The following is a 27,609-nucleotide window of genomic DNA, read 5'->3' as shown; positions in this document are numbered from 1 at the left end:
CGAGTAACCTCTTCAAAAGATTCAAGAAGATTAGTCAAACATGACCTTCCAGGCACAAATCCATGTTGACTGTTCCTAATCAGACCCTGTTTATCCAGATGCTTATATATATTATCTCCAAGTATCCTTTCCATTAATTTGCCCACCACTGACGTCAAACTAACAGGCCTATAATTGCTAGGTTTACTCTTGGGCACCTTTTTAAACAATTGAACAACATGCGCAGTACGCCAATCCTCTGGCACTATTCCCATTTCTAATGACATTTGAAATATTTCTGTCATAGCCCCTGCTATTTAAACAATAACTTCCCTCAATGTCCTAGGGAATATCCTGTCTGGACCTGGAGACGTGTCCATTTTTATATTTCTCAAAAATGTCAGTACTTCCTCTTCTTTGAATCTCATTGTTTCCATAGCTACTCTACTTGTTTCCCTTACCTCACATAATTCAATATCCTTCTCCTTGGTGAATACCGAAGAAAAGAAATTGTTCAATATCTCCCCTATCTCTTTTGGCTCTGCAGATAGCTGTCCACTCTGACTCTCTAATGGACCAATTTTGTCCCTCGTTATCCTTTTACTATTAATATAGCTGTAGAAACCCTTTGGATTTACTTTCACCTTACTTGCCAAAGCAACCTCATATCTTCTTTTAGCTTTTCTAATTTCTTTCTTGAGATTCTTTTTACATTCTTTATACTCCTCAAGCACCTCATTTACTCCATGCTGCCTATAATTATTGTAGATCTCCCTTTTTTTCCGAACCAAGTGTCCAATTTCCCTTGAAAACCATGGCTCTTTACAATTTTTACTATTTCCTTTCAACTGAACAGGGACATTCAGATTCTGTACTCTTAAAATTTCACCTTTAAATGTACTCCATTTCTCTTCCACATCTTTCCGATAAAACAAAATGTCCCAATTTACTCCTTTTACATTCTTTCGCATCTCTTCAAAGTTAGCCTTTCTCCAATCAAAAATCTCAACCCTAGGTCCAGTTCTGCCCCTCTCTATAATTATATTGAAACTAATGGTATTGTGATCACTGGTCCCGAACTGTTCCCCAACGCATACCTCTGCCACCTGACCCGTCTCATTTCCTAACAGGAGGTCCAGCACCGCCCCTTCTCTAGTAGGTACTTCTATGTATTGCTGCAAAAAACTATCCTGCACACATTTTACAAACTCCCAACCCATCCAGCCCATTTACAGAATGTGTTTCCCAGTCTATGTGTGGAAAATTGAAATCTCCCACAATCACTACCTTGTGCTCACTACTAATATCTGCAATCTCCTTACATATTTGCTCTTCCAATTCTCGATCCCCATTTGGCGGTCTATAATACACCCCTATAAGTGTTGCTACCCCTTTCCCATTTCTCAGTTCCACCCAAATAGCCTCCCTAGACGAGCCCTCTAATCTATCCTGCCAAAGCACTGCTGTAATATCTTCCCTGATAAGCAATACAACACCTCCACCTCTTGCCCCTCCAATTCTACCACACCTGAAGCAACGAAATCCTGGAATATTGAGTTTCCAATCACAGCCCTCCTGCAACCATGTTTCACTGATCGCCACAACATCATACTTCCAGGTGTCAATCCAGGCTCTAAGTTCATCCACCTTTCTTACAATGCTCCTAGCATTAAAATATACACATTTAAGAAACCCACCCTCTCTTATTCTCTGTTTATTGTCTTTTTCTTCTCTCTCCCCTACATTTTGGGTCAGAGTGCTACCATTCTCTGCCTCCTGCCTCACACACTGACTGCTAGCTTTCCCAATTTGAGTCCCTCCCCCCAACCATACTAGTTTAAAGTCTCCCCAGTAGCCTTTGCAAATCTCCCCGCCAGGATATTGGTCCCCCTCGAGTTCAAGTGCAACCCGTCCTTTCTGTACAGGTCGCACCTTCCCCAAAAGAGGTCCCAATGATCCAGAAACTTGAATCCATACCCACTGCACCAGTCCCTCATCCACTCATTTATCCTCCACCTCGCTCCATTTCTACTCTCACTGTCGCGTGGCACAGGCAGTAATCCTGAGATTGTTACCTTTGCAGTCCTGCTCCTTAACTCTCTACCTAATTCCCTAAATTCTTCTTTCAGGACCTCTTCTCTTTTTTTACCTATGTCGTTGGTACCTATATGTACCACAACCTCAGGCTCCTCTCCCTCCCATTTCAGGATTTCTTGGACCCGTTCAGACACATCCCTGACCCTGGCACCAGGGAGGCAAACTACCATCCGGGACTCCTGTCTGCGTCCACCGAATCGCCTATCCGACCCCCTGACTATAGAGTCCCCTATTACAATTGCCCTCCTCTTCTTTTCCTTACCCTTCTGAGCAACAGGACCGGTCTTTATGCCAGAGGCCCGTCCGCTGTCGCTGCCCCCAGGTAGGCTGTCTCCCCCACCCTTACCCCACCCTTTTATTCAAATAAAATCCTGCACCAAGCCACCCAAAACATCAGTGCTACTGGCTTTAAGGTACATTTTGTGAAAGGAGAAGACATAAACATTCAGAGAGAGGCTATTTCAGAGCTACGGGCAGGTAGTTGAAAGTGCATCCATCAAACATTGTAGATCAGTTCCTGGTGACATGATGGAATAAGCAAGTCTGGCTGGGGTGTGGGAGATGTTGAGTCTTGAGATAAAGATGGTGTGTATGAGGGTTTCTGCAGTAAGTATGCCTGTATTGTAGAAATGGGCTGTATTGGTAGACATCCATATTATTTATTGTAACTGGACCAAGTGGGACCTGTTGCTCCAACACAATATTCCACCACTCACCCATAGCCCCCAACTGCGCAGGCGCGGCTGACGGTTTTAAAGTTTTAAAAAATGGCAATAACATGTGAACGCATCTCACTCTATCTCTTCAGTCCCCTATTCCCCTCTTCCATTTTCCTGCCTCTCCCCACCCTCTACCATCTCCCCTCCATCCTCCCTCCTCCCTCCCTTCCTATCTCTTCCCCTCCCCTCCTCCATTTCCTCACTAAACCTCATCTACCCCTCCTCTTCACCCTCTTCTTTCTCCTCTCCTCCTCCCCTCCCCCACTCCCTCCCTCCCTCTCCTTTCACATAATCTCAGTCACTCCCTCCCTCCATAACCCCTCTCCTTTCCTCCATTATTTTGCCATCCCTCTTCCTACCCATATCGTCCTCCATACACCACAGCACACCCTACCCCTCCTCTTCACCCTCCATCTTCTTTACCCTCTCCTCCTACCCTCCCCCACTCCCTCCCTCACCTCTCCCTCACTCTGCTTTCTCCTACCCTCAGTCATTCTATCCCTCCGTAACCCTTCTCCCCTCCCTACCTCCCACCTCTCCCTCTATCTCCCTCCCCCCACTCATCACCTCCCCTATCCCATCCCTCCTCACCCCCACTGCCCTCCTCTCCCTCTATCTCCACGATTTTTTATGTAAATGAGATTTGGGATCCCATTGTAATGTCATTGTGAATGAAAACGGAAGAATTTTATTAAAACTGAGTTATTTTGAAAATAGTGATTTTTAAAAATGTAAATGAGATTCGAGGTCACACACACTAAGATGTTAAATCTGATATGCGCCTCAGATGTGGACTGAAAAGAATCTGCTGCATTGTATTTTAGAAAAGCAAAGGGAGTTATTCATAGACTCTGGGTCCATATTTATCCCATAATCCATGTATTCAGATATGGGATCGTCTTTACCACTCTGTAATCCACGGGAGCTGGCGTTAGCAGCTTGGCTCCCATGTTTCTTATGATCACATTTCAAATGTGTTTGATTCTTAGCTAACCTTGTTTCTCCTTAATTGCAGGCACACATAAGTAATCTACTAAAATCTAAGTTTACCAACTACAAAGACTTTGACACCTTGATGTATACGTGTGCTGTGGAGTTTGATTTCATGGAGTTAGAGGTAATCTTTTATTTTGGAAACCGCTCTAAATATTATTAAAGTGCTTATCGTAGAATGTGATTCCCCTCTGTACCTGCCTCAAGTAACTCCTCTGACACCTACCACCCTTTGTGTGAAAAAGTTACCCCTCAGATTCCTATTAAATCATTTCCCCTTCATATTCTATGTACTCTGGTCCTGGATTCACCTCCTCTGGGCAAGAGACCCCTCATCATCCTGCGCTCAAGTTGTCCCAGCATACTCAACCTTTCCCTATAGCTCAGATCCTCTAGTCCTCTCATATATCTTCTCTTTACCTGCTGCAGCTTGACAACATCTTTCTTATAACATAGTGCCCAGAACTGAACACAATACTCTAATTGCGGTCTCACCAACGTCTTATACAACTGGAACATGACCCCCAACTTCTAAACTCAATACTCTGACTGATGGAGGCCAATGTGCCGAAAACCTTCATGATCACCCTATCTACGTGCGACTCCACCTTTAAGGAACTATGCACCTGACCTCCTAGATCCCTCTGCTCTACAACACTCCCCAGAGCCCTGCCATTCACTGTGCAGATTTTGCCCATATTAGACATCCCAGAATGTAACACCTCACATTTCTCTGTGTTAAATCCCATTGACCATTCCTCAGTTCAAGGTCCTGCTGCAATTTATCACAACCATCTTCTCTATCTGCAAAACCACCTACTTTTGTATCATCTGCTAACTTGCAAATGATGCCATGTATGTTCTCATCCAAATCATTGATATAAATGACAAACAATAGATATAGATATATAGATATAGATATGCCATTTATTGTCACTATACATGTACAGTGAAACTGAAAGCTGCTCGTACTCAGTGCATACATACAATTTAGCACAAAAAACAAGAAACAGAAAAAACAAAAAACAGAAGGGAGATGGGGGGGGAGGGGGGGAGGGGGAATAGGTGCACAAATTCTGCGGCGCTACATACATATATACATATATACAGATGGAAGTCCGTGTTGGGCGGTGTAGTCAGTGCATGTGTGAATTTGAATTTATAGTAGATATAATTCTCGGAAAGCAACTATTCCTGAGTCTGTTTGTCCTGGATTTGATGCACCTATAGCGCCTTCCAGAGGGCAGCAGGTCGAACAGTCCAAACGCAGGATGGGAGCTGTCTTTGATGATCTTCTTTGCCCTGCTAAGGCAGCGGGAGGTGTAGATGTCCATCAGGGAGGGGAGCTCCCAAGCCAATAACAGGCTCAGCATCGAACCCTGAGGCACAGCACTTGTCACAGGCCTCCAGCCCGAGAAGCAACATTCCACCATCACCCTCTGCTTCACGAAGCCAATTTTCAATCCATTCTGTTATCTCTCTTTAATTACCATGCGATCTTTCAAGCTGTTCCCTTTGTCCTTTATTATCCCTTCACTTCAATTGCCAACCATTTATATATCTGCAGTGCTTTTTCAAAGGCCAAGCTGTGTTTCCTTCACTACTGCCTTCTTTGTTGCTCTTTATTTAGTATGTAAAACAAAAATCCCTGTTCTGAAGAACGGCTGCTGGAATCAGGATTTGGATTACTGTCAACTCTTGTCAGGATTACTGCCTAATGTGTGAAATAAGTAATGCTCATAAAGATGTTATAATAACTTGAGCCAAATTGACACTGTCATTATGCAGTATGCAGATTATTAGGATAGTTTAAAACTTACGAAGAAGCGCTTGAGTATTCCTGTTTGTGTTAAAGAACTTCAAGAACCCTGAAAGATCCAGAGAAATTACAGGAAATCACCATCCTCTAGGTTGTTCTAGAAAGTATTTCAACTGGTGCTCGACATCAGTATGATGAAGAGTGAATGAGAGAGGCATGTCTTCAACTGTAACTTGCTGAAGGGCCACAATGCCGGCTAGCATCAGAAACTTTCCTGGGTTTACTCAAGAAATGTAAAAATATATTATTGTTAATCTGCTTTCTTTTGTTTTCAGACTCCCTTGAGATATACAAAAACTCTGCTCCTCCCGGTGACTGTCTGCGTTTTTGCAGTTATTGTTGCAAAGGTAAATCCAGTTGTAAGTTTAGAGTCTTTGTTCTGAGCAAAATACTTGTTTAAGCTTGCTAGTATATACAAAAATATCCTGTGACTGCTCAGCAGAGATCCACTTGTCATTGACACATGTAAAATCTCCCTGTTTGTGAAGCAGTCCAATAGTTTCCTTCAAATGGGTTGGAATATGATGATTCTAAAAATGATTTTTGTTCATTAACTGTTGGGGCACTAATGTATCATACAATATATGCTTATGTAGTTTTATTTATAACATTTGTCATTTATTTTCCAGTGATGGAACAACTTGTTTAGAGGTTGTTATGGCTGCTTATGCCTCATGTCTTTCCTTGTCATCCCAATCATTAGAAGTTGTAATTGAATGGTCAGCTTTCATCCCCAGGGTTCATTCACACATGATAAGCATTGCAGTACAGAGGTTTCCTGCTGCACCCAGGGCTGTTAAGGTATTGCACTGCAAACACACTTGACAGTGAAATCACTTGTACATCACTTGTCAAACCTTTGTGCAGTTAGAAGTAGTTGTTATGAGGACTTGAAGCTGCTGTGTCTTTTATTGATTTTCCATCAGCCTTCAATCTGATCCCACTGTTCTCTGACCATCTTTAGTTCTACTTGTTCGTACGTTTCAGAGTAAGCTAGTTTTCACTGCTGGGCAATTCTGTGATACCTTACTGGGCCAATCAAACAATCAGTGATCAAAACAAGATCATATTCCCGTAGCTATTCGGAGAACTGCTCCAATGAATCTTTGAAAAATACAACAAATGTATATTACTCAACTTGTTTGGCTTTTTTGTATGAAAGTTTGCCAAACTCTCTTTCAGAAAGGCAGATCAGCGATCTCCCCATCACCGGTCTGAACTGGATTGAATATGTCTCTACGTGTCCTAACAGTGGCAGCTGTGGCTACCATATGTCAGGATTTGTCTTGAGATTGTCTTCTCTCTTTCATTCTCTCACTTTTCTATGGATGAACCTGCAGGGCTTGATGCAATCAATCCCAGTTTATTGAGAGAGGCAAGAAAGGCAACTGTTGATGCCTTATCAGATATCTTTATATCCCCTGTAATCACAGGTGAGGTCCAAGAGTTCTGGAGAATAGCCAGTGTGGTTTTTCTGTTCAAGAAGAGCAATAGAGACAAACCAGGAATTCATAGACTGGTATCAACGGTAGGGAAATTATTACAGAAGATTCATGGGGATAGGATCTACTTACAACTGGAAAAACATGGAGTTATTAAGGATAGACAGTTGGGGAGATCATGTCTTGCAAATTTGATTGAGTTTTTAGAGGAGACTAGACCAAATGCAGACCCGTTGGTTCCCTACCCATAGCCCCCATGGGAGGTGTGGTCCTCCAACTCAAGCCATTTCTGAACGTAAGATTCCAGCACTCCCCTTGCCTTCCTCAACAGTGATCTTTAAAAACAAACCAAATTGCACTTGCCCCTTCCCCTGCTAGTCTATCCATTGTGACGTCATCAGTTGAAGCTGCCAATGGAATGTCAGAATAATAAGAAACAGAATGTAAAAATCTTGTGAAAGTTGACATTTTTAAAGCTTTAATCATGAATAACGTGTCAAATACATGATGAGATCCTCACAGAGGCTCAGCACTGCTATCTGAGCCATTGTGATGTCATCATTTGAAGCTGGTGGTTTTAATTTCAATCTTTTATTTTAACCAGTAATGAGTCGAGAATAAGTCGAGAAATAAAGCATGAAATATTCAGATAAGATGATCTTTGCCTCGATGGGAAAAATGTCAACCGGAATATGTAAAAATGTGATCGTTATCGCGTAGTGTTTTTGCGAAGATGTAAAGACAACCACATAAATACACACACACATATACACACTAACAAGATCAGACTTTTAATAAATACTAGACCAAGTGGGACTCATAGGGTCACACACACTAACCGCCCACCACACACAGACACTAACCCCTCCCCCCCCCCCTTGATATTATATTAATATTACTCATTCACTCCTTTTACCCCATCTCCCGTCTTATCGACTCGTGCTAGTCCCCAACTGCGCAGGCACGGTTAGAGAGGGAGAGGGAGGGGGGGCAGAGAGGGTTGGGGGACAGAGAGGGAGGGGGGGCAGAGGGAGCAGGGGGTAGAGAGTGAGGGGAGGGGGTAGAGAGGGAGATGGAGGGGATAGAATGGGAGGGGGAGGGGTAGATACAGCACCTACCCAGGTCGTAAAGCAGCAGCCTCCCCAGCAAGCGCCGGGCGGTGGACCCGAGCGAGGCTACGGACGGGCGTCGACCTGAGGACCGTCAGCGAGGCGGAGATCAATCGTCGACCCAAGGGAGGCTGCGGGCAGGCGTGAACCAAGCACGGGCGTGAGGGCGTTGGGCCGGGGACACCGAGCATGGCGGCAGGCGGGTGTCGACCCGAGGACCCCAAGCGAGGTGACGGATGGGTGTCAAACGGGGCTTGGCCTGCGGCAGCAGCATCCCCACCAGGCTCTGGGCGGCAGAATGAGCGACTCTGGGGGCGGGCATGGACCCGAGCGAGGCCGCAGGCAGGCGGGTAGGCGTCGACCCGAGGAATCCGAGCGAGGCGGCGGGGGTTGTCGACCCGAGGACAGCGAGTTCGCCAGCCGCAGTCTCCAGTCTAAGGCCCGATCATCTCCGGGCTTCTCCTTTCTTCCACCGGCGGCGCCTTTTGAATAATCCGGGGGGGGGGGGGGGGGGGGGGGGGGGGGGGGGGGGGGAGAGGAGAGAGGGGTGACGTCACTTTTCAATAATGTCGAGAAATAAAGCATGAAATGTACAGATAAGGTGCTCTTGGACTCGACGGGCAAAATGTCAACCTGAATATGTAAAAATGTTATCGTTATGGCGTCGTTTTTTTGCGAAGATGTAATGACACACACATATACGCATGTACAAGATCATAGCTTAAATAAGTACTAGACGAAGTGGGACCCGTTAGGTCCCATGTTCACACGGGACTGCTGGTCCCCCAACGTCATATTCCACCTCTCCATTAATTCCAATATTGGTGGCCAGTGTGGGGGGGGGAAGTGTTCTGATGCGCTAGTATGGGTGTTGTGGGCTGAAGGACTGGTTTCTAGAGGGCTAGTATGGACATTCTGGGCCAAATGGATTCTTGGTGTGGTAGCTCAGTCATTCAAACCTGATGTGCGGCCCAGCTCACTCATGGCTGGTGGGCTCGCAGTTGACTCACGGCTATTCCTTGAAATTCCATTTCAAACAGAGTGCAAGGCCTCTGAATTCAAGTGCATTTTCATACCACTTCTAGCAGGGTGCAACACCACTGAATTCAAGTGTAGTTTCATACCACTTCAAGCAGGGTGCAAAGCCACAAAATTCAAGTGCAGTTTCCTGTCACTTCAAGCAGGGTGCAAGGCCACCAAATTCAAGTGCAGATTCATGCCATTTCAAGCAGGGTGCAAGGCCACCAAATTCAAGTGCAGTTTCTTACCATTTCAAGCAGGGTGCAAAGCCACCAAATTCAAGTGCAGTTTCGTACCACTTCAAGCAGGGTGCAAGGCCACCAAATTCAAGTGCAGTTTCGTACCACTTCAAGCAGGGTGCAAGGCCACCACATTCAAATGCAGTTTCATACCATTTCATGCAGGGTGAAACCACCTTAAAACCACACAAAACACCACATAAACACCACACTCACAGTTCAGTAGACATTCAGTGTGTTCAGTTGATTCACAGCTCGGATAGATTTGTGACCTTTCCCTCCCCCACCTTGCAGAGACTGAGCCACACACACACTTCTGGGTTTTATAATCCCTCCCCCCTCCCACCGGAAGGGGTGTGACCTTCATGCCATGATTGACAGGAGAGAGATTCTCAACATTTTTTAAACACTAATAACACTTTGATTTTTCATTGATGGGAAGAATCCTCTGCACCCGATGAGCGGAGGGGGACAGTAAGATGGCCAAAAAGTGGTAGCGTTTTATCTAAAATCAATATACAGTGTAAACAGGAAGTTGTCAACTTTAGACTTTTAATCATTTGCCATTTCAAACCACCCACCACCAACAACCATTTGCTGTGCTTTATTTCAAACCAACCACAACCAACAACCATTTGCTGTGCTTTATTTCAAACCAACCATCACCAACAACCATTTGCTGTGCTTTATTTCAAACCAACCACCACCAACAACCATTTGCTGTGCTTTTTCAAACCACATTAAGGGCACTCAAGGTCAGTAAGCCTACACTCACAGTTTAGTAGACATGTGTTCAGTGTTATTCACAGCTCAGACTGAGAGACATGACCCTCTCACTTCCCCCATCTTGCAGTGACTGACTGAGGCACTCAACACTTCCGGGTTTTATAGTCCCTCCAGATGTGGTGTGGCCTTCAGGAGAGAGAATCTCAACATTTTTTAAACACTAATAATTCTTTTATTTTTAATCGATGGGAAAAATCCTCTTGTCCAGCGCAGCGGAGGGGGACTCTGAGTAAGATGGCCAAAAGTCACAGCTGTAAGTGGCAGCGTTTTTTCTAAAATCAATATACAGAACAACAGGAAGTGGTCAAGATCAGACTTTTAGTCATATAGATATATGATATATATGATGACATTATAACTAAGATGATTGATGGAACAGTGAATGTTCTCTATATGGATTTTAATAAAACATTGAACATGGTCCCTTGTGTTATGCTGATCCAGAAGATTAAGGCATATGGGATAAACAGAAACTTGGTAGACTGGATTCAAAATTGGCTTGGCCGAGAAGCCCAAGGGTTGTGGTGGAGAGCTGGTACCCTGACTGGAGTTGCGAGACCAGTGGTCTTCTGCAGGGATTAGTGCTGCTGGCACGTGTCAGTGATACGTTAATGTCTGATTAGTAAGCATGCAGAAGACATGAAAACTTGTGGGTGGTATGAAAGTTAAAGGCATACAACAGGATATAGATTAGTTGGAAATTTGTTTCTCGTACAAGGTTCAGTATGATTTTGTTCACTTACAAGGTTCAGTTTGTTCCCTCCTCAAGAGTCAGGAGTGTTTTATTGTCATATGTCCCAGATAGAACAATTAAATTCTTGCTGCAGCACAATAAAATAGCTGAAGAAACTCAGTGGGTGAAGTAGCATGAGGCATCTGAAGAAGGGTCTCGACCCGAAGCGTCACCTATTCCTTCGCTCCATAGATGCTGCCTCACCCGTGAGTTTCTCCAGCATTTTTGTCTGCCTTCGGATTTTCCAGCATCTGAAGTTCTTTCTTAAACAGAATATGTAAACATAGTACACTGTAAATAATATGATGAACGAGAGAGAAAAAAAAGTTCAGTGTGTGTATATACACACATACTCACATTTGTTTATATATACACACACACACTCAAAAAACAAACAGTAACAGTGCAATAATAATAATAATAGTAGTCTATTGTAGTTCAGAGCTTATGAGGTTGTGGTGTTGAATAGCCTGATGGCTGTAGGGAAGAACCTGCTCCTGAACCTGGGCGTTACAGTTCTCAGACCCCTGTACCTTCCTGATGGCAGTGGTGAGATGAGTTTGTGGCCAGGATGGTGTGGGTCTCTGATGATGTTGGCTGCCCTTTTGAGGCAGCGATTCCGATAAATCCCTTTGATGGTGGGGAGGTCAGAGCCGGTGACCATCCACATACTGTTCAAGAAGCCCTCTTGGATATACTTAACAAATTCTGCTCATGTCGACCGAAGGGCCTGTTACTGTTCTTTATGATACTTTCCCTCTAATAATTTGCTTATACACTCTAACGGCACCAAAGATATTTGCTTTCCTTATTATGCAATGTTGGATGGAAATGCACATGGCAATATTAGCAAGTTTGCAGATGAACAAAAATGGGTGTTGTTGCAATTTGTGAAGATGGATGTCAAAAACGTCAACAGGATCTTGATCAGTTGGCCAGGTGGGCTGTGGAATGGTTAATGAATTTAACACACAGAAATGTGAGGAGTTATATAACGAAAGATTTGTGGGACGAAAGTTTACAACATATACATCAATGTTCGTTAAATGCCAGACATGCTTTAATACAATTTAAAGTCTTACATAGATTACACTACTCTAAAATAAAACTAAATAGAATCTTCCCACAAATCTCTCCTATTTGTGATAAATGTCTACATCTAGATGCTAATTTAACACATACGTTTGCAAATTGTATAAAAATTAAACATTTGTGGACTGATATTTTTGAAATAATTTCAGAAGTTATTAATACAAAACTGGATCCAAACTCAAAATTAATAATACTTGGAATATCAGAGCAAAGTTTAACACTCACAACAAGCCAAAGAAATTTCCTCGACTACAGTATAATAACCAGGAAAAAATTAATATTAAAATTTTGGAAAGGCCCCATTAAAATGTGGATTGTGGAAATGTCAGAGACCCTATATCTAGAAAGAATTAGACTTGTCTTAATGGACAAACAAGAACTTTTTGATAAAATATGGGCTCCATTCATTAATTATCTGACGGGATAGATTGGCCCAGCACGAAAACCCAACTGAAACTTGAACTCAGGATTTGATGAAAAGTCATAGTTTATAATCTACGAACCTACAGGTGCACAACCTTTTATCCGAAAGCCTTGGGACCAGACACTTTTCGTAATTCAGAATTTTTCGGCTTTCGGAATGGAAGATTTTTAGCGTAGATTTTAACGGCTCGGCTCATATCCGCAAGGTCGCGAGTTTGCGCCTCGATCCCGGCAGTTACTCGATCGCGAGTTTGAGTCTTCAATGTAGTTTTTTCTTGCAGAATAGGAGAGAATAGGGAGGGTTAGGCTGGGATCATTCTCTGCGAGATAATCTTAGTGTGGGAGACAAGTGTAGGAGAGGTGTACTGACTGTGTGGGCAGAACTTTGGAAGTGATTGCCCACCATTCTCAAAAGCCGCTGTGTCTCCCTGTCCCTCCAACTCCAGAGGAATCCGCTGCCCGATGCGCCGCTACGGCGACAAGTGGCAGTTCGCCCACAGCCCGAGCTGCGCCCCCTCATCCGCAACTTCTTCTGGAGTTGGAGCGGGGCTGGGCTAGAGTTGTTGCTGGCTATGAGTCTCTGGGATCTCCGTGCTTGCAGTGGGCCTGGGGGTCGGTGTCCCGATGAGGGGGCGCAGCTCGGGCTGTGGGCGAACTGCCACTTGTCGCTGTAGCGGCCCATCGGGGAGCGGCTTCTGGTGGTCCTGACGTCTCTCAGCTCCTGTCCAGGGGGATGGCCGGAGACGTCAGGACCAACAGGAACCCGCTCCCCGATGCGCCGCTACAGCGACAAGTTGCAGTTCACCCACAGCCCGAGCTGCGCCCCCTCATCCGCAACCCGGGTTCCTCTGGAGTTGGAACGGGGCTGGGCTAGAGTTGCTGCTGGCTGTGAGTCTCTGGGATCTCCGTGCTTGCAGTCGGTGTCCCGTTGGTCCTGACGTCTCCGGTCACCCCTCTGGACTGGAGCTGAGACTGGGAACTGTACCGCCCTTGCCCCCTCCCTCTGCAACTGCAAACAACTCCACAGTTCCCAGTCTCAGCTCCTGTACAGGGGGTGGCCGGAGACGTCACAGCCCGAGCTGCGCCCCCTCATCCGCAACCTCAAGACCAAGACGCACCTTGCACACCATCAGCTTCGGTCCCTACAGGGAGCATGTTCCTCTGGAATTGGAACGGGGCTGGGCTGCTGCTGGCTGTGGGTCTCTGGGATCTCCGTGCTTGCAGTGGGCCTGGGGGTCGGTGTCCCGTTGGTCCTGACGTCTCCGGTGATTGGCACTAGCTCCGACGTGAAGACAGTGCAAAACCCCCGCGCCGGTGCAATGGGCGGGGAGCTGGAGAGGGGAGGGAAGGGGTCACACACATGGCCTGGAAGCAGAGGGGTGTAGGTGGGGTGAAACTTAAGGGAGCGACAATTTGCTGCTGCCTGCCCGCTGAGTTAAAAAGTTCTCATGCAAGACTCACGATACACTGTGTATCGTGAGTCTACCGTGGGAACTTTTTAACTCAGCGGGCAGGCAGCAGCAGATTGTCAATTATTAACCCTCCCGCGCAATATACCCTCACCTTCTCTTTTATGAATGGGGATTTAGTTCCCCTTTCTTCGAGGACCGACCGGAGGTTCCGCTGTCACCTCTGCGGGCCGCCCTCGGTGAACGTTTTCAAGGACCTTTCTTCAAGGACTGAAAAAAATGTCGCTATTCGGAGGTTTTCGTTATTTGGAACTTCGGATAAAAGGTTGTGCACCTGTATCTCCAATGACGTATTATAAGTAATCCATTCCACCTTTTTTGTTTTTTTTGATATTTGTAACTCTTTTTTCTCTCTTTCTCTCTTTTTCTATATAAAAAAAACATTAGAAGCAGAAGTAATCGACAATTGAAAATTTTAATAATGTATGACTGATGTATATGAAAGTTTTTTTACTGTAATATGTAACTATACTTTATAATATGTCTACTTCTAATAAAAATATTTTTAAAAAATAAAATAAAAAAATAAATGTGAGGAGTTACATTTTGGAAAATCTAACATGGGCAGGGTCTACACAGTGAATGGTAGGGCTCTGGGGAATGTTGTAGAGCAGAGAAATCAAAGATGGAGGTAAATAGTTCCTTGAAGGTGGGGCCACAGTAAGATAGTATGGTCAAAAAGGCTTTGAGTATTGAGTATGGAAGTTTGGAGGTCATGTTGCAGTTATATAAGACGTTGGTAAAACTGCATTTAGAGTATTGTGTTCAGTTCTAGGCACTATGTTATAGGAAAGATGTTGTCAAGCTGGAGCATGTAAACAGAAGATATACGAGAATATTGCCAGGACTAGAGGGTTTGAGCTATAGGGAGCGGTTGAGCAGGCTGGGACTCTATTCCTTGGAGCACAGGAGGATGAGGGGTGATCTTATAGAAGTATATATAAAATCATGAGAGAAATAGATCGGGTAGACGCACATAATCTCTCGCCCAGAGTAGGGGAATCAAGAACCATTGGATATGGATTTAAGGTGATGCGGGAAAGATTTAATAGGAATCTGAGGGGTAATTTTTTCCACATAAACGGTGGGGGTTGTATGGAATAAGCAGCCAAAGGAGGAGTTGAGGCAGGGACTATTGCAACATTTAAGAAATAATGGACAGGTATATGGATAGGACAGTTTAGAGGGATATGAGCCAAATGGAGGCTGGTGAGACATGTGTAGATGGGACAAGTTGGGCCGAAGGGCCTGTTTCCGTGCTGTATGACTCTGACTATGTTTGTTTCCATCAGTCAAAATCAAAGAAATATGCATTTGAATAAATTTGAAGTGAATTTTAGAGCTGCTTATCTTGTCTTGAGTATGAATGAATGAATGATATCTTTTTATTTGGAACGATTAAAAAAAAAGAAGAAAAGAAAAGATGAAAATGAATAAATAAAAGGAAAATTATATATATACATATATATACATAAATACATGCACACATACATACATATACATGTACATATACATACATACATATACACACATATACATAACATATATGTATATACATAAATTAAAAAATCAAAAGCCAATTTCAACATAATACACATTAGACTCGTTCGAAAAGGGATAGGAAGAAGCCTATGCTTGTCAAGTCCTACCCCCATTCTTCACCATTAACAAATGCAAAATTCAATAAAATAAACTAAACAGGCAATTCAAATAAAACTACTCCAATCAAGCTATTAAGAAAAAAAGAACAAAAAAAGATTATAACAAAACACTCGGACAACCTAGTAACAGAATATGTAATACTATAACCTGCTGTCAGCTCACTTGTCCAGTTGTACCCCTGCCATTTTATCGCGGACAGTTATTGGATTCTGCCAACACTGTTGCTAAACTGGATCCAGATTTAACCAGTGCGATAAATATTCACAGCAAAAATGTGATATTGATTGCATTCCCCTTTTCTCCTTGCATATATCTGAGGCTATTGTGGTCATTAGTAGTACTTTGATGTGTCCCGGCAGAGGGAAGAACATAGCATAGGCCTTCTAGTGGATTTGTAACAGACTATACTGCAGCATCAGACACTGATAATTGGCTTTGTGCTGGCGTACAGGCTGACAATCTTTTGAATTCATTTATTGCTGGTGAATGTTCAATTCTGTGAAAAGATATTGGTTTCCAGTACATTGGTTTGGCATTGTTGAGTTACACAGCATGGAAACAGATCGTTTAGCCAGACATGTCCATGTTAACCAGGGTGACTTCCTGAACTAATCCCATTTGCCCGTGTTTGACCCATATCCCTCTAAATCTTATCCGTACCTGTCCAATTGTCTTTTAAACATTGCAATTGTACTTGTCTTTTCACTTCCTCTGGCAATTAGTTCCACCTTTGTGTGAAAACATACTTCTGAAGTCCTCTGAAGGAAACATCGCCTATTTCCTTCGCTCACTAGATGCTGCCTCACCCGCTGAGTTTCTCCAGTATTTTTGTCTGCCTCTGAAGTCCTCTAAGTCATTCCCCCATGGCTCGTACGGCCCTTGAAAGTCCTTGGATTTATCATAGGTCCTTGAAAATTAACTTTCAATGATAAAAGTATTAATTCATGCCGAGTAATGCGGCATTTTTTCATAGTTTACAATGCATATTTTTATTAAAAGTCGGGAAACATTGTTAGATATGTTTGCTAACGACATTCCCTGTGGGAGGGAGGGGAGGAGCACTAGGACCCAGCAGAGTCAGACGACGTGCTGTCTGCATGTGTGAGGTTGTGGGCCTGGTGCTGATGTGACGGCTCTGGCCCGCTGGTGGCCGGTGGAGAGTGTGTGGGTGAATGTGAGTGTGGGTGAGTGAGTGAGTGAGTGGGTGGGTGGGTGAATGTGTGTGTGACTGGGGGAGTGTGTGAGTGAGTGGACTTCCCTTCCTTCAACCCGCGACATTGCGTGCAAACGTTGCTTGTCCAAGGCCAACAGTATTATAAAAGACCCCACACATCTCCATCACGGACTGTTCACTCTGCTGCCCTCGGGCAAAAGGTATCGCAGTATAAGGAGCAGTGCAGCCAGGTTTTGCAACAGCTTCTTCCCCCGAGCCATCAGACTCTTGAATTCCATATAATGTGCCGCCACTATTATCTATTTTATCTTTTTATCTCTTTTATCTTTTTGTTATTTTATGTTGCACGGTGAGCCAGATGCAACAACATTTTGTTCAGATTTGCATTTGTTGGTGTATTTTTGAATGATAATAAAGTCTTTGATTGTTTGATTGATTGATTGATTGATTGATTGGGAGTGTGTGTGCGAGTGCATCCGTGCAATATTTTGTCGTGTTAAATTAAGTATATGTTTTATTATACTAGTTATACACTGGGATGTAGTGATCGGCAATAATCTTGTTTGACCCTCTTGGGGGACATGATTGCCCCCCCTTCGTCCCCTCCCCACAAGCAAAACCTGAAATGACACCCCTGTTTGACAGCTCCGGCACCTAAAACATTAGTGCTGCAACATGAGTAGCGCGGGAACTTACACGTTAGTTTGCTCTCGGCTATCAAGTTGAGGGTTTCAATGAAATTTTGAAATCACAAAAGCAGTTCCATCCTTCCCATTAATGTGGTTGCATAAAACGTTAGCATTTTGTTGGTTAACCTTGATTGGTGGCTACAAGTTATCTTTTGAATTTCTTCCATTTGTTTTACTTAAGTTCTTTTGTGAGTTCATTAAATTTATAAAACTGACATTTCTTTATGTTTTTCTACGGCCAGCAAAAATGTGCCAGATATAGATAATGTGGCCCTTCCTCATGGTGAAAAGTTTGGAGGCCCCTGTTGTAAGGTATAAACAAGCAAGGAAATTGTGTAATTTCAAGGTATAATTATCAAAAAATTATCAAAAATTCCTGTGTAAAGGATACCTCTAATTAAACAAGCAAGGAACAGGTATCATGTTACAAGTAGGTGTAATATAAATTATTTTCAATGTGACTTAAGTGTAAACAAGCAAGGAGTTGGTGTCAATTTAAGGTATGATTATCACACATTTTCTGTGTAAATTAAGAAGTGACAAGCAAGTAAAATGTGTTATTTTAAGGTACAATAATAATAATTGCAGTATAAATTAAGGGTAAATAGGTAAGACAACAATGTCACTTCAAAGTAAAAATATCAAAAAACTACAGTGCGACAGGCCTGTAGTCATTAAGACCAGCAATCTTGTGTGGAGAGTGAAGCAGGGAGAGTGAAGCAGGCAGGGACAGTACAGGTTTGCAGGGACTGATTGAAAAGCAAAGTTTTCCATTATCATGGTTTCAGATTGAACAACTAAGAGATGAGAAAATGGACCATTTATTGAAGTACAAATATAGATAAGTTAACCATCTTGTGTGGAATTATTATGTAGTTTTGTGTCGTTCTGTGCAACCTGGACTAATGGATTGACTGATCACATTCTTAGATTTCCCTGAAAATCAGTGTCTGTACATCAAAGCACACAAGTAACACAACAGAAAACAAGGTCTCAACTCCAAATTCCAATGGGCATTTGGCAATTTTATGAACTATATCAAAGGTTCATAACTTTGAAGGAACTTTGAGTTGAAAGTTGATTTTTCTGCTGTGTTCTTTGTACCAGGGGTGTGCAAAACATGATTTTCAATCAACTCTTACCTGGTGACCACCCAACTTGCTGTCATTTGGTACAGATTCAAATCATCCAATACCAAGCAATTTATATACGTCTCCGATAAACCATTAATGTTTGCTGGATTTTGGTCCTGGGATAATGGGATTTTTGGACCTTGAAAGTCCTTGAAAAACTGTTCCAAGTGTACAAACTCTGTTCCCCTCTTACTTTAATCCTATGCCCTCTAATTTTGACTCCCCTACCCTCTAAAAAAGACTGTGATGATCCATGCTATCCATGGCCCACATGATTCTGTAAGATCACCTCTAACCTCCAAAGAAAACAGGCCCAGGCTATCCAATCTCTCTTTATAACTCAAACTCTCAATTCTTGGTCACATTCTTGGGACTCGCCCTAGTATAATTATTCTGAAGAAGGGTCCTACCCAAAACATCACCTATCCATTTCCTCCAGAGATAATGCTTCACCTGCTGAGTTACTCCACCATTTTGTGCCTCTGGTATAAACCAGCACCTGCAGTGACTTTTTATTACATTACTAGACCAAGTGGCTGTCACTCGGGAGGCCTGGTCCCACAACGCAACCCGTACCCCAACGCAATATTCCACCACTCACTCATAGCCCCCACGGGAGGCCTGGTCCCCAATGCAACCCGTTACCCAATGCATTATTCCACCCCTCACCCATAGCCAACAACTGCGCAGGGGCTGCTCATTTTGCTTTATGCATCCTCCCTTATTTTTAAGCTTTAAAAAAACGCATTTGCACTTGCTAGCTAGCAGAACTCGGTGTACTGTGACTTTAAAAAAAATTGATTTGCACTTGCTAGCTAGCAGAACTCAGTGTACTTGGATAGCAACAATGTTGTGAGCAGGGCTAAGCACAGGGAATTTTTAATGTCACGGCATAAATCTCTAAAGGAATATGTAAAATTTTCACCGTTAGCTCGTCGTATTTTCGAGGAGAAGTGCAATGTACACGAACATCACGCATATACATACACATCCAAGATCAGAGTTCATAAGTATACTAGACCAAGTGGAATCTAAGATCACAGTTTTATAATATGCCATTCTCACGTTACGAGTTGACATAAGAGGTAACCCGAGTTAAACCTCGTGGTAATAACGTATGATTAACGTATGGCATTCGTGGACGCAACGTAGTGCATCGTGGCGCCAATGGCAGGTTCTCGTGTAACTTGTCTACTCTTGCAAAAAATCAAACATGTTTGAAATTTTCCACGAGTCAATTTTACTCTTGTGGTTAATAATTGAAACATTTTAACTCTATTTAAGACCGTGGTGGCCCGTGCGTTTACCTTAGTGTATCGTGAGTCTACCGTGGGAACTCTCCTTTGCACATCGGTGTTTCTGTCTTTCTCCACTCATTGTTGGCCCTATCTGTCACCACCCCCACCTACACACCTCTGCTTCCTGGCCATGTGTGTGACCCCTTCCCTCCCCTCTCCAGCTCCCCGCCCATTGTACCGGCGCGGGGGCTTTGCACTGTCTTCACGTCGGCGATGCCAGCAGGTCCGTGCCAGTCACCGGAGACGTCAGGACCAATGGGACATCGACCCCCAGGCCCACCAGGCCCACTGCAAGCACGGAGAACCCAGAGACCCACAGCCAACAGCAACTCCAGCCCAGCCTCGCTCCAACTCCAGAGGAACCCGGGTTGCGGATGAGGGGGCACAGCTCGGGCTGTGGACGAACTGCCACTTGTCGTCGTAGCGGCCCATCGGGGAGCGGGTTCCTGTTGGTCCTGACGTCTCCGGCCACCCCCCTGTACAGGAGCGGAGACTGGGAACTGTACCGCCCTTGCAGGTGAGCAGGAGAGTGTGGTTGTTTGCAGTTGCAGAGGGAGGGGGCAAGGGCGGTACAGTTCCCAGTCTCAGCTCCTGTCCAGGGGGGTGGCCGGAGACGTCAGGACCAACGGGACACCGACCTCCAGGCCCACTGCAAGCACGGAGATCCCAGAGACCCACAGCCAGCAGCAACTCCAGCCCAGCTCCGCTCCAACTCCAGAGGAACACGCTCCCCGTAGGAGCAGAAGCTGATGGTGTGCAAAGTACGTCTTGTTCTTGGGGTGGCGGATGAGGGGGCGCAGCTCGGGCTGTGGGCGAACTGCCACTTGTCGCCGTAGCGGCCCATCAGGGAGCAGATTCCTCTGGAGTTGAAGGGGGAGGGGGGTATTGTGCTGTTTGATCGCCCCCTACTATCCCAGGGACAGGGAGACACAGCGGCTTTTGAGACTGGTGGGCAATCACTTCCAAAGTTCTGCCCACACAGTCAGTACACCTCTCCTACACTTGTCTCCCGCACTAAGATCACCCCGCAGAGAATGATCCCAGCCTAACTCAAGAGCCATGTCACCCCAGACAGATTAATGAAGCCTCCCCCCCCAACCTCTCTCCATCTCAACTCACGCTGGGTACCAAAGCAACTCAGGAGGCGAACCTTGAGCTCCGTCTCACAACAATCTGATGTGCACATCCGTCCCCATTCAAAGATTTAATCTCCCGTCTCCCCGCAGTGTGTAGACATGGCAGTAAATTCAATTAAAACATATCAAACCTGTGTGTTTCAAACAAATCATAAGTATAACTGCTCTGGCACTGGATGGTGCGCATTTTCCCTTTATAGGTCACATCAATAGATGCGGCCGCTCTGAATTATATCTTTAAAACAAAGCCACAGGATGGAGAGGTCTTCTTTAACACTGTTGCTTATTTAAACATATCTTCTATCAGGATCAGATCAAGAGTAACTCGGGAGACGAACTGGGGACGTCGCAGAAATGACAAGTAAACGGGAAACTGTCGTCTACCCGCGGGAACTCGGTTAACCTCTTGATCTTTCACTTGTTATATCGTGATCAACCACGACCCCTTCACTCGGGTTACATCTTACGTCAGCTCGTAACGTGAGAATGGCCTATTAGTATACTAGACCAAGTGGGACCTGTTGCGCCCCGACCCTCAACATGCGGGGGGGTAGAGAGGGATGGGGATGGTGATTGAGGAGTGGGGGGGACTTGTTCCCGAACGCAATACTCCACCAGAGAGAGGGGCAGGGAGGGAGGGGAGGAGAGGAAGGGGTAGAGAGGGAGCAGCAGATAGGGAGTGCGAGGGGGGAGGGGTTAGAGGGAGGGGAGGAGGTAGAGAGCGAGGGAGAGGGGATAGAGAGGGAGATAGAGGGGAGGGTGTAGAGGCAGCACCTACCCGAGCGAGGTGGCGGGCGATTGTCTTCCTGAGGGAGGCTGCGGGCAGACGTGGACTCGAGGGAGGCCGCCCACCCGCATGACAGACGATCGGGTCGGGGAGACGGAGATGAGGTCGCCCCTGTGACGGCCAGAGATCGCCAGGTTTGATCGGGATCACCAGCTAGGAAAATGTGTCACGATTCCTCAAGTCCCAACGGAGGAATCGCAGGTCTCCATAGAACGCCCTGAGCAGCAGTTTAAAAACACTTGACAAATTTAAAGAAGTGAAAGGTAAGAAGCCAAGAAGTACAGAAGACTTAACAGGGGTGACGTCACTCGCAGAGCGAGCAGAGGCAGGCAGTCAGATCCATTGTGATGTCATCAGCGAGACCATCTCGTTTATCTTCTAAGTTATTTGAGGTCTCGCTGATATCTTCTAAGATATGTGAACTTTTTCATAAATAACTCGAGAAATAATGCTTTCAATTTTCACATAAGGCGAATTTGGACATCATGGAGTAAATCTCTATCGGAATATGTAAAAACTTTACCGTTAGCGTATCGTGTTTTCAAGGAGATCTGAAACGCACACGAACATCACACACACAAATACACATCCAAGATCAGAGTTTTATAAGGAGGGAGAGAGAGAGACTAAGTTGTGAGTGTATGCACCTGTCTAATAGCAATAATCCCACTACTAGTCAGGTCATTTGTTGGTAGAATTGTGAACACTTCCTTGTATGCCAATTTTCTGGTTGGCCTGTCAGAAGGTGAGAGTATAGGTAGTTTAGCATTGAGGAATTTAGCAAGCATGAAGAAGGAAAATAACCAAGCAGCAGCAAATTAAAATGTGTCAAATTTAATAACAGTATTGAAATATTTTAAATGGGATCAGAGCTGACTAGTTTGCTGAATGTAATACGATACCATAGAACTTTATTTATCCCAGGAGGGAAATTGGTCTGCCAACGGTCATAAAACACAACAAGATACATGACACATGAAATTAAAGTTACGAGTGGAAAATCCAGGATTGGGGATGTGCAAAGATTTGGTGGGGGGGGGGGAAGGAGTCAGTCTACCCCATGACAGAAGGGGCTGGGGAATTGTAGTTTGATAGCCACTGGGCAAAAGGATCTCCTGTGGTGTTATGTGTTGCATCTTGGTGGAACCAGTCTGTTGCTGAGTGTGCTCTTCAGGTTGACCAGTGTGTCATTGAGGGGGTGAGCTGTATTGTCCAATATGTCCCGCAGTTTGGGGAGTTCCTCCCCTCCAAGACCATCTCCAACTCCACCTCGAGGATGGGGCCAGCCTTCCTGATGAGCTTGTTAATTCTGTTTCTGTCCGCGGTCTTCGCCCTGCTACTCCAGCAGGCCACCACTGATTGATAAAACATCTGCTTAAGAAGGAACTGCAGATGCTGGAAAATCGAACGTAGACAAAAATGCTGGAGAAACTCAGCGGGTGAGGGAGGTTGATGCTGCCCCACCCGCTGTGTTTCTCCAGCATTGATAAAACATCTGCAACATCTTATTGCAGACGTTGAAAGACGTCTCCTCAGACGCCTCCTCAGAAAGTACAGACGGCTCTGTCCCTTCTTATACAGTGCCTGTTATACCAGTCCAATGCAAATCAAACAAATTAACAAAGTCTGGAGAGGTTAACACTTCCCAACCCACCTGAATACAGAATGAGTGGGATTTGGTTGTAAACGTGAAACTTTCTTCTCTCCTGTCTGTCATGGGTTTGAACGCCAATTGAAATTTGAGCACAAACTATAGAGCCATGCACTGCAAGAATTGCACTCTTTGGTAGTCCAAAAAAAAGTTTCAAAAGTACAAAAAAAACAATGATGAGAGCACTGAGTAGGTCCGGCAGCATTGGTCATGATATTTCACCAGAACTGGGATTATTTTCCCTGGGGTAAAGGAGACTAAAGCTAGAGGGTACAAGTTTAAGTTGTGTAGGGTACAGGTTTAAGTTGGACATGTTTAAGTTCTGTTTCCAAGCTGTATAATTTGATGATTCTGGTAATTATTCTATGCTTTTCCTGACAGGGTATATTAAGAAAAATCTATTTATTTTTAAAGCAAAGCTATTAACTCCTTGATTAAACTGGTGCATTTTTAACTGCATGTTAAGCATGTACTCACTTGCAGGGTATCTGAAAACCAATAAAAAAAATAACAGGCAGTTATACAACTATCCGTTTACAAAAAAGGCTAATTAGTAAATGGATTTACTAATTTTGAATCAGAGTGTTTTATAAAGTAGTTCCTTGACTTCCTAATTTTTCAAATGAATATGATGCCATTTGATTGGGAGGAGAACCATAGCCAAATCAAATAGCATGCAGAATGTAGATACTTGAAATAATACAAAAAATACTCAGCAACTCGCACTTCATCCTTGGAAATAGAAACAAGTTAACATTTCACCTTAAACACATGTTTCCTCTACTACAGATGCTGCCTGAGCTGTTGAGTGTTTCCAATATTTTCTGTTTTTAACATGGATGCGCAACATCTGAACTAGTGCATTTTATCCCCAGTGTATCTTTGAGCAGAAGGTACACAAAAATGCTGGAGAAACTCAGCGGGAACAGCAGCATCTATGGAGCGAAGGAGATAGGTAACGTTTCGGGCCGAAACCCTTCTTCAGACTGATAGGGGGTGGCGGGGAGAAGGAAGGAAAAAGGGAGGAGGAGGAGCCCGAGGGCTGGGGGATGGGAGGAGACAGCTCGAGGGCTAAGGAAGGGGAGGAGACAGCAAGGGCTAACAACATTGGGAGAATTCAATGTTCATGCCCCTGGATGCAGGCTCCCCAAGCGGAATATGAGGTGCTGTTCCTCCAATTTCCGGTGTTGCTCACTCTGGCAATGGAGGAGACTCAGGACAGAGAGGTCGGATTGGGAATGGGAGGGGGAGTTGAAGTGCTGAGCCACCGATTCACTGCGATATCTTTAAGCAGAAGCAGGACTAGCTGGCTTTGATTATGGTTAAATCATTGACGCGGTTGCCATTAATCAGAGTGGTGTAATGTGGGGAGACTGGAATTCTTTCCTCAACTTCAGCTTGGCACAGAAATTCATCTTGATTTTATGTTTGCCTTACAAAGGCATGAAACGGGTATACATTAGAGACAAAAGCGGTGAAGACCAGTGTGAAATCAGGCTGCATCTCTATAATACTAAAACTCTTCCTCTTGTTTGTGTTTGTGCCGATGATGTGTCAATCTACTTTTCAAATCTTCTTCCAAATGCTAGGCCACAGCCTTCCCATTTTCACAGATCCTACTCACTTTAAAGTTTTAAAAACAGCCCGAAAACTCACCCATTTCGGGAAAAAAACCCAGAGTGACATCACAATGCACTCGCGAGGCAGGATGAGACACTCCGGGAGGGAGGGGCACTCCAGTGCTCGTGGTAAACGAGGAGTTCATTGCTCCAACGCCCGACAGGGAGGGTGCTGCTGGCGTGGGGGCCGAGCACGGGGCTAGGGATGGGGCCGTGACTGGGGCCGAGAAAGAAGCTGCTGCTGGAACCAAGGACGAGCCTGGGCCTGGGGTCAGGGACGAGCCCGGAGATAAAGTCGGCGCCTGGACTGGAGCCCAGGCGGTGGCCGGGCTGACGGCTGTAGCCTACAGCCCGGGCTGGGCCAAGTACGAGAACCAGGCCGAGTTCCAGGCCCTGGTGCTGCTCTACAACCTGGGTAGGTCCTGGAGCAGGGAATGGGAGTAAGGGGAGGAGGATGAGGGAAATGAAGAGGAGGTAGATGGGGTGCGGAGTGGGGTGGTAGAGGGAGATGGGGGGTGGGGTGGAGGAGGGAGATGGGGAAGGATGGAGATGCCCCCTCCCTATCTACCCTTCCTCCCTCTCTACTCCCTCCCTCTCTACCCTCCTCTCCATCCCTCTCCCTCTCTACTCCCCTTCCTCCACCCCCCCCCCTCTATCCCCCTCCCTCTATCCCTCTCCCTCTATTCCCCTCCTTCTATCCCCCTTCCCTCTATACACCCCTACCTCTATCTCCCCACTCCCTCTCCCCCCCCCCTCCCTCTCTGCTCCCCCTCCCTCTATCACTCCCCCTCCCTATATCACCCCCCCCCCCCCCCCCTCTGCCCAGAGATTGAAGAGGGATCGTGAAGAGGAGGAGTGGTTTGCGTTGGGGAAATGGTTGAGTGGTGGAATCTTGCGTTGGGGGAGCAGACCCAACGGGTCTGCACTTGGTCTAGTCATTACCTAAAACTTTTCTTGATCTTTCTTACTTCGCTGTTGTGTCTCATCTCTTACAAATTTCCCTTGGGATTGAAGGTAATCAACAAAACTAATAGGAAGCTGCTCAACCTGCTCAACCCAAAATGTCAAAACCAAGGTCACCCAGACCCGAGTAAGTTTATCTTGCACAAGCTCCAAAGCTGAGCTCCAGGCTGTTGGCAACTTGTTCATTAAAGTATATGAAAGGATGAGCCTCACATGCACTAACTGCAAGAACAAACTGGCACCACACTGCCCTGTGATAACAAATGTTGTGATGAGGCACGGGAAAATATGGACGACTTCTCATTTCTCAGGAGTCACCTTGATGAAGCCAAATGTTGATGATGGAATTCATCACACCCTTCTGTGTTTTTGGTCAATTGTAGAAAAGAGAATGTTAAATTTAAGACCTCAAACTCAGCGGAATACTCATGGTGTACCTCAAGGCAAGGAGAAATAACACTGATACTTTGCAAAATCCTCCAACTTCGCTGGAAGTATACACAAACCAATGTCGCCTTTCTCTCCCAGGTCAACGTCACCAGGACTGAGGCCATGGTTCTATTCAGTTGGCCCCATTGGGCAGGCCATGCCATTGACCATCTCGACATCAGCTCCCAAAACAGGCCCTCTATTCTGTTGAGGGAGGAGATTACTAGGTGGTGAGAAGAAGAGATACAACTATATGCTCAAAAATCCTTTAAAGAAATGCAGCATCCCGACTGACTCATGAAAACCATTGTTCTGTGACTGCTGGAAGGGGAAAAAGAGAATTTGGGATAGGAACCTGAGTCTATTTGTTGCGTGCACACAGAAGTCTGTTGTAACAGCAACAGGAGTCCACACACCCGATTGCCCTGACAGCTACTTTCTGATCCCTGAAGAGTACGTAGGACAAATATTGGCATTAGCAAACTCCACCAATGAAGTGGAAGGAAGTCATCCTTGACACTGAGAGTCTGCCTCAGAAGAACGTTGTTGCTGGTGCAGTTTTTTCTGATATTCTTCATCAGTTAATTATTTAGACTATGTTTACCCCTTCATAAATGATTTCCTTGTAGATTAGGTTAAAATACTTTATTGTCATATACACAAGGGTGCAATGAAATTCATTCTTCTTATGAAAGTTGCAGAGGAGGCAGTATACCTACAGTAATGATAAATTCAACAATGAATACAACAGCGAGTGCAAATCAGCAGAATGGTGCAAAATAATATTCTTGCGTATGGCGTGCACAGCCTAAAGTTGTAGGACAACTTGTTCTATTTGATCTTATTTGATTGTGCACGCCGGGTTGATTGCATTTGTCGTAACAGGGCGGACCACGTGAAGGTTGCAATCTTCCACCCCAAAAGAATATTAAAGTGTAGTAATAGAATAACCAAATGATTTAGGGTTAAGCACATCTGGGAATACGGTGTGAAAGAGTTAGGAGTCAGATAGTGGAGGAGAGGAGATGTGTTTGACATTGACTTTTCTGTCTTCATTTAAGGAATAGACTCACAAGCATATACGACAATTCACTGACTCACATATAAATCCTCATTAGAATGGGGTTGAGAGGGGGCAATAGATCAGC

At 44.9% G+C, this 27,609-nt stretch overlaps 1 protein-coding gene across 3 annotated transcripts in view; it reads left to right on the top strand.

The window, feature by feature from the left end:
- dpy19l1l (dpy-19-like 1, like (H. sapiens)) overlaps positions 1–27,609 on the top strand; it is a 113,939-nt gene that overhangs the window by 52,520 nt on the left and 33,810 nt on the right. For all 3 annotated transcript variants that reach the window (XM_055634662.1, XM_055634663.1, XM_055634661.1), the window contains 2 exons: positions 3,811–3,912; positions 5,883–5,954. In XM_055634662.1, coding sequence (XP_055490637.1) covers positions 3,811–3,912; positions 5,883–5,954 — 174 coding nt within the window. The remainder of the gene's footprint in view (positions 1–3,810; positions 3,913–5,882; positions 5,955–27,609) is intronic.

Source organism: Leucoraja erinacea, chromosome 4 (assembly GCF_028641065.1).
Source record: "Leucoraja erinacea ecotype New England chromosome 4, Leri_hhj_1, whole genome shotgun sequence".
In the NCBI taxonomy this organism is placed as follows: Eukaryota; Metazoa; Chordata; class Chondrichthyes; order Rajiformes; family Rajidae; genus Leucoraja; species Leucoraja erinaceus.
This window is presented reverse-complemented; position numbering and strand designations above follow the sequence as displayed.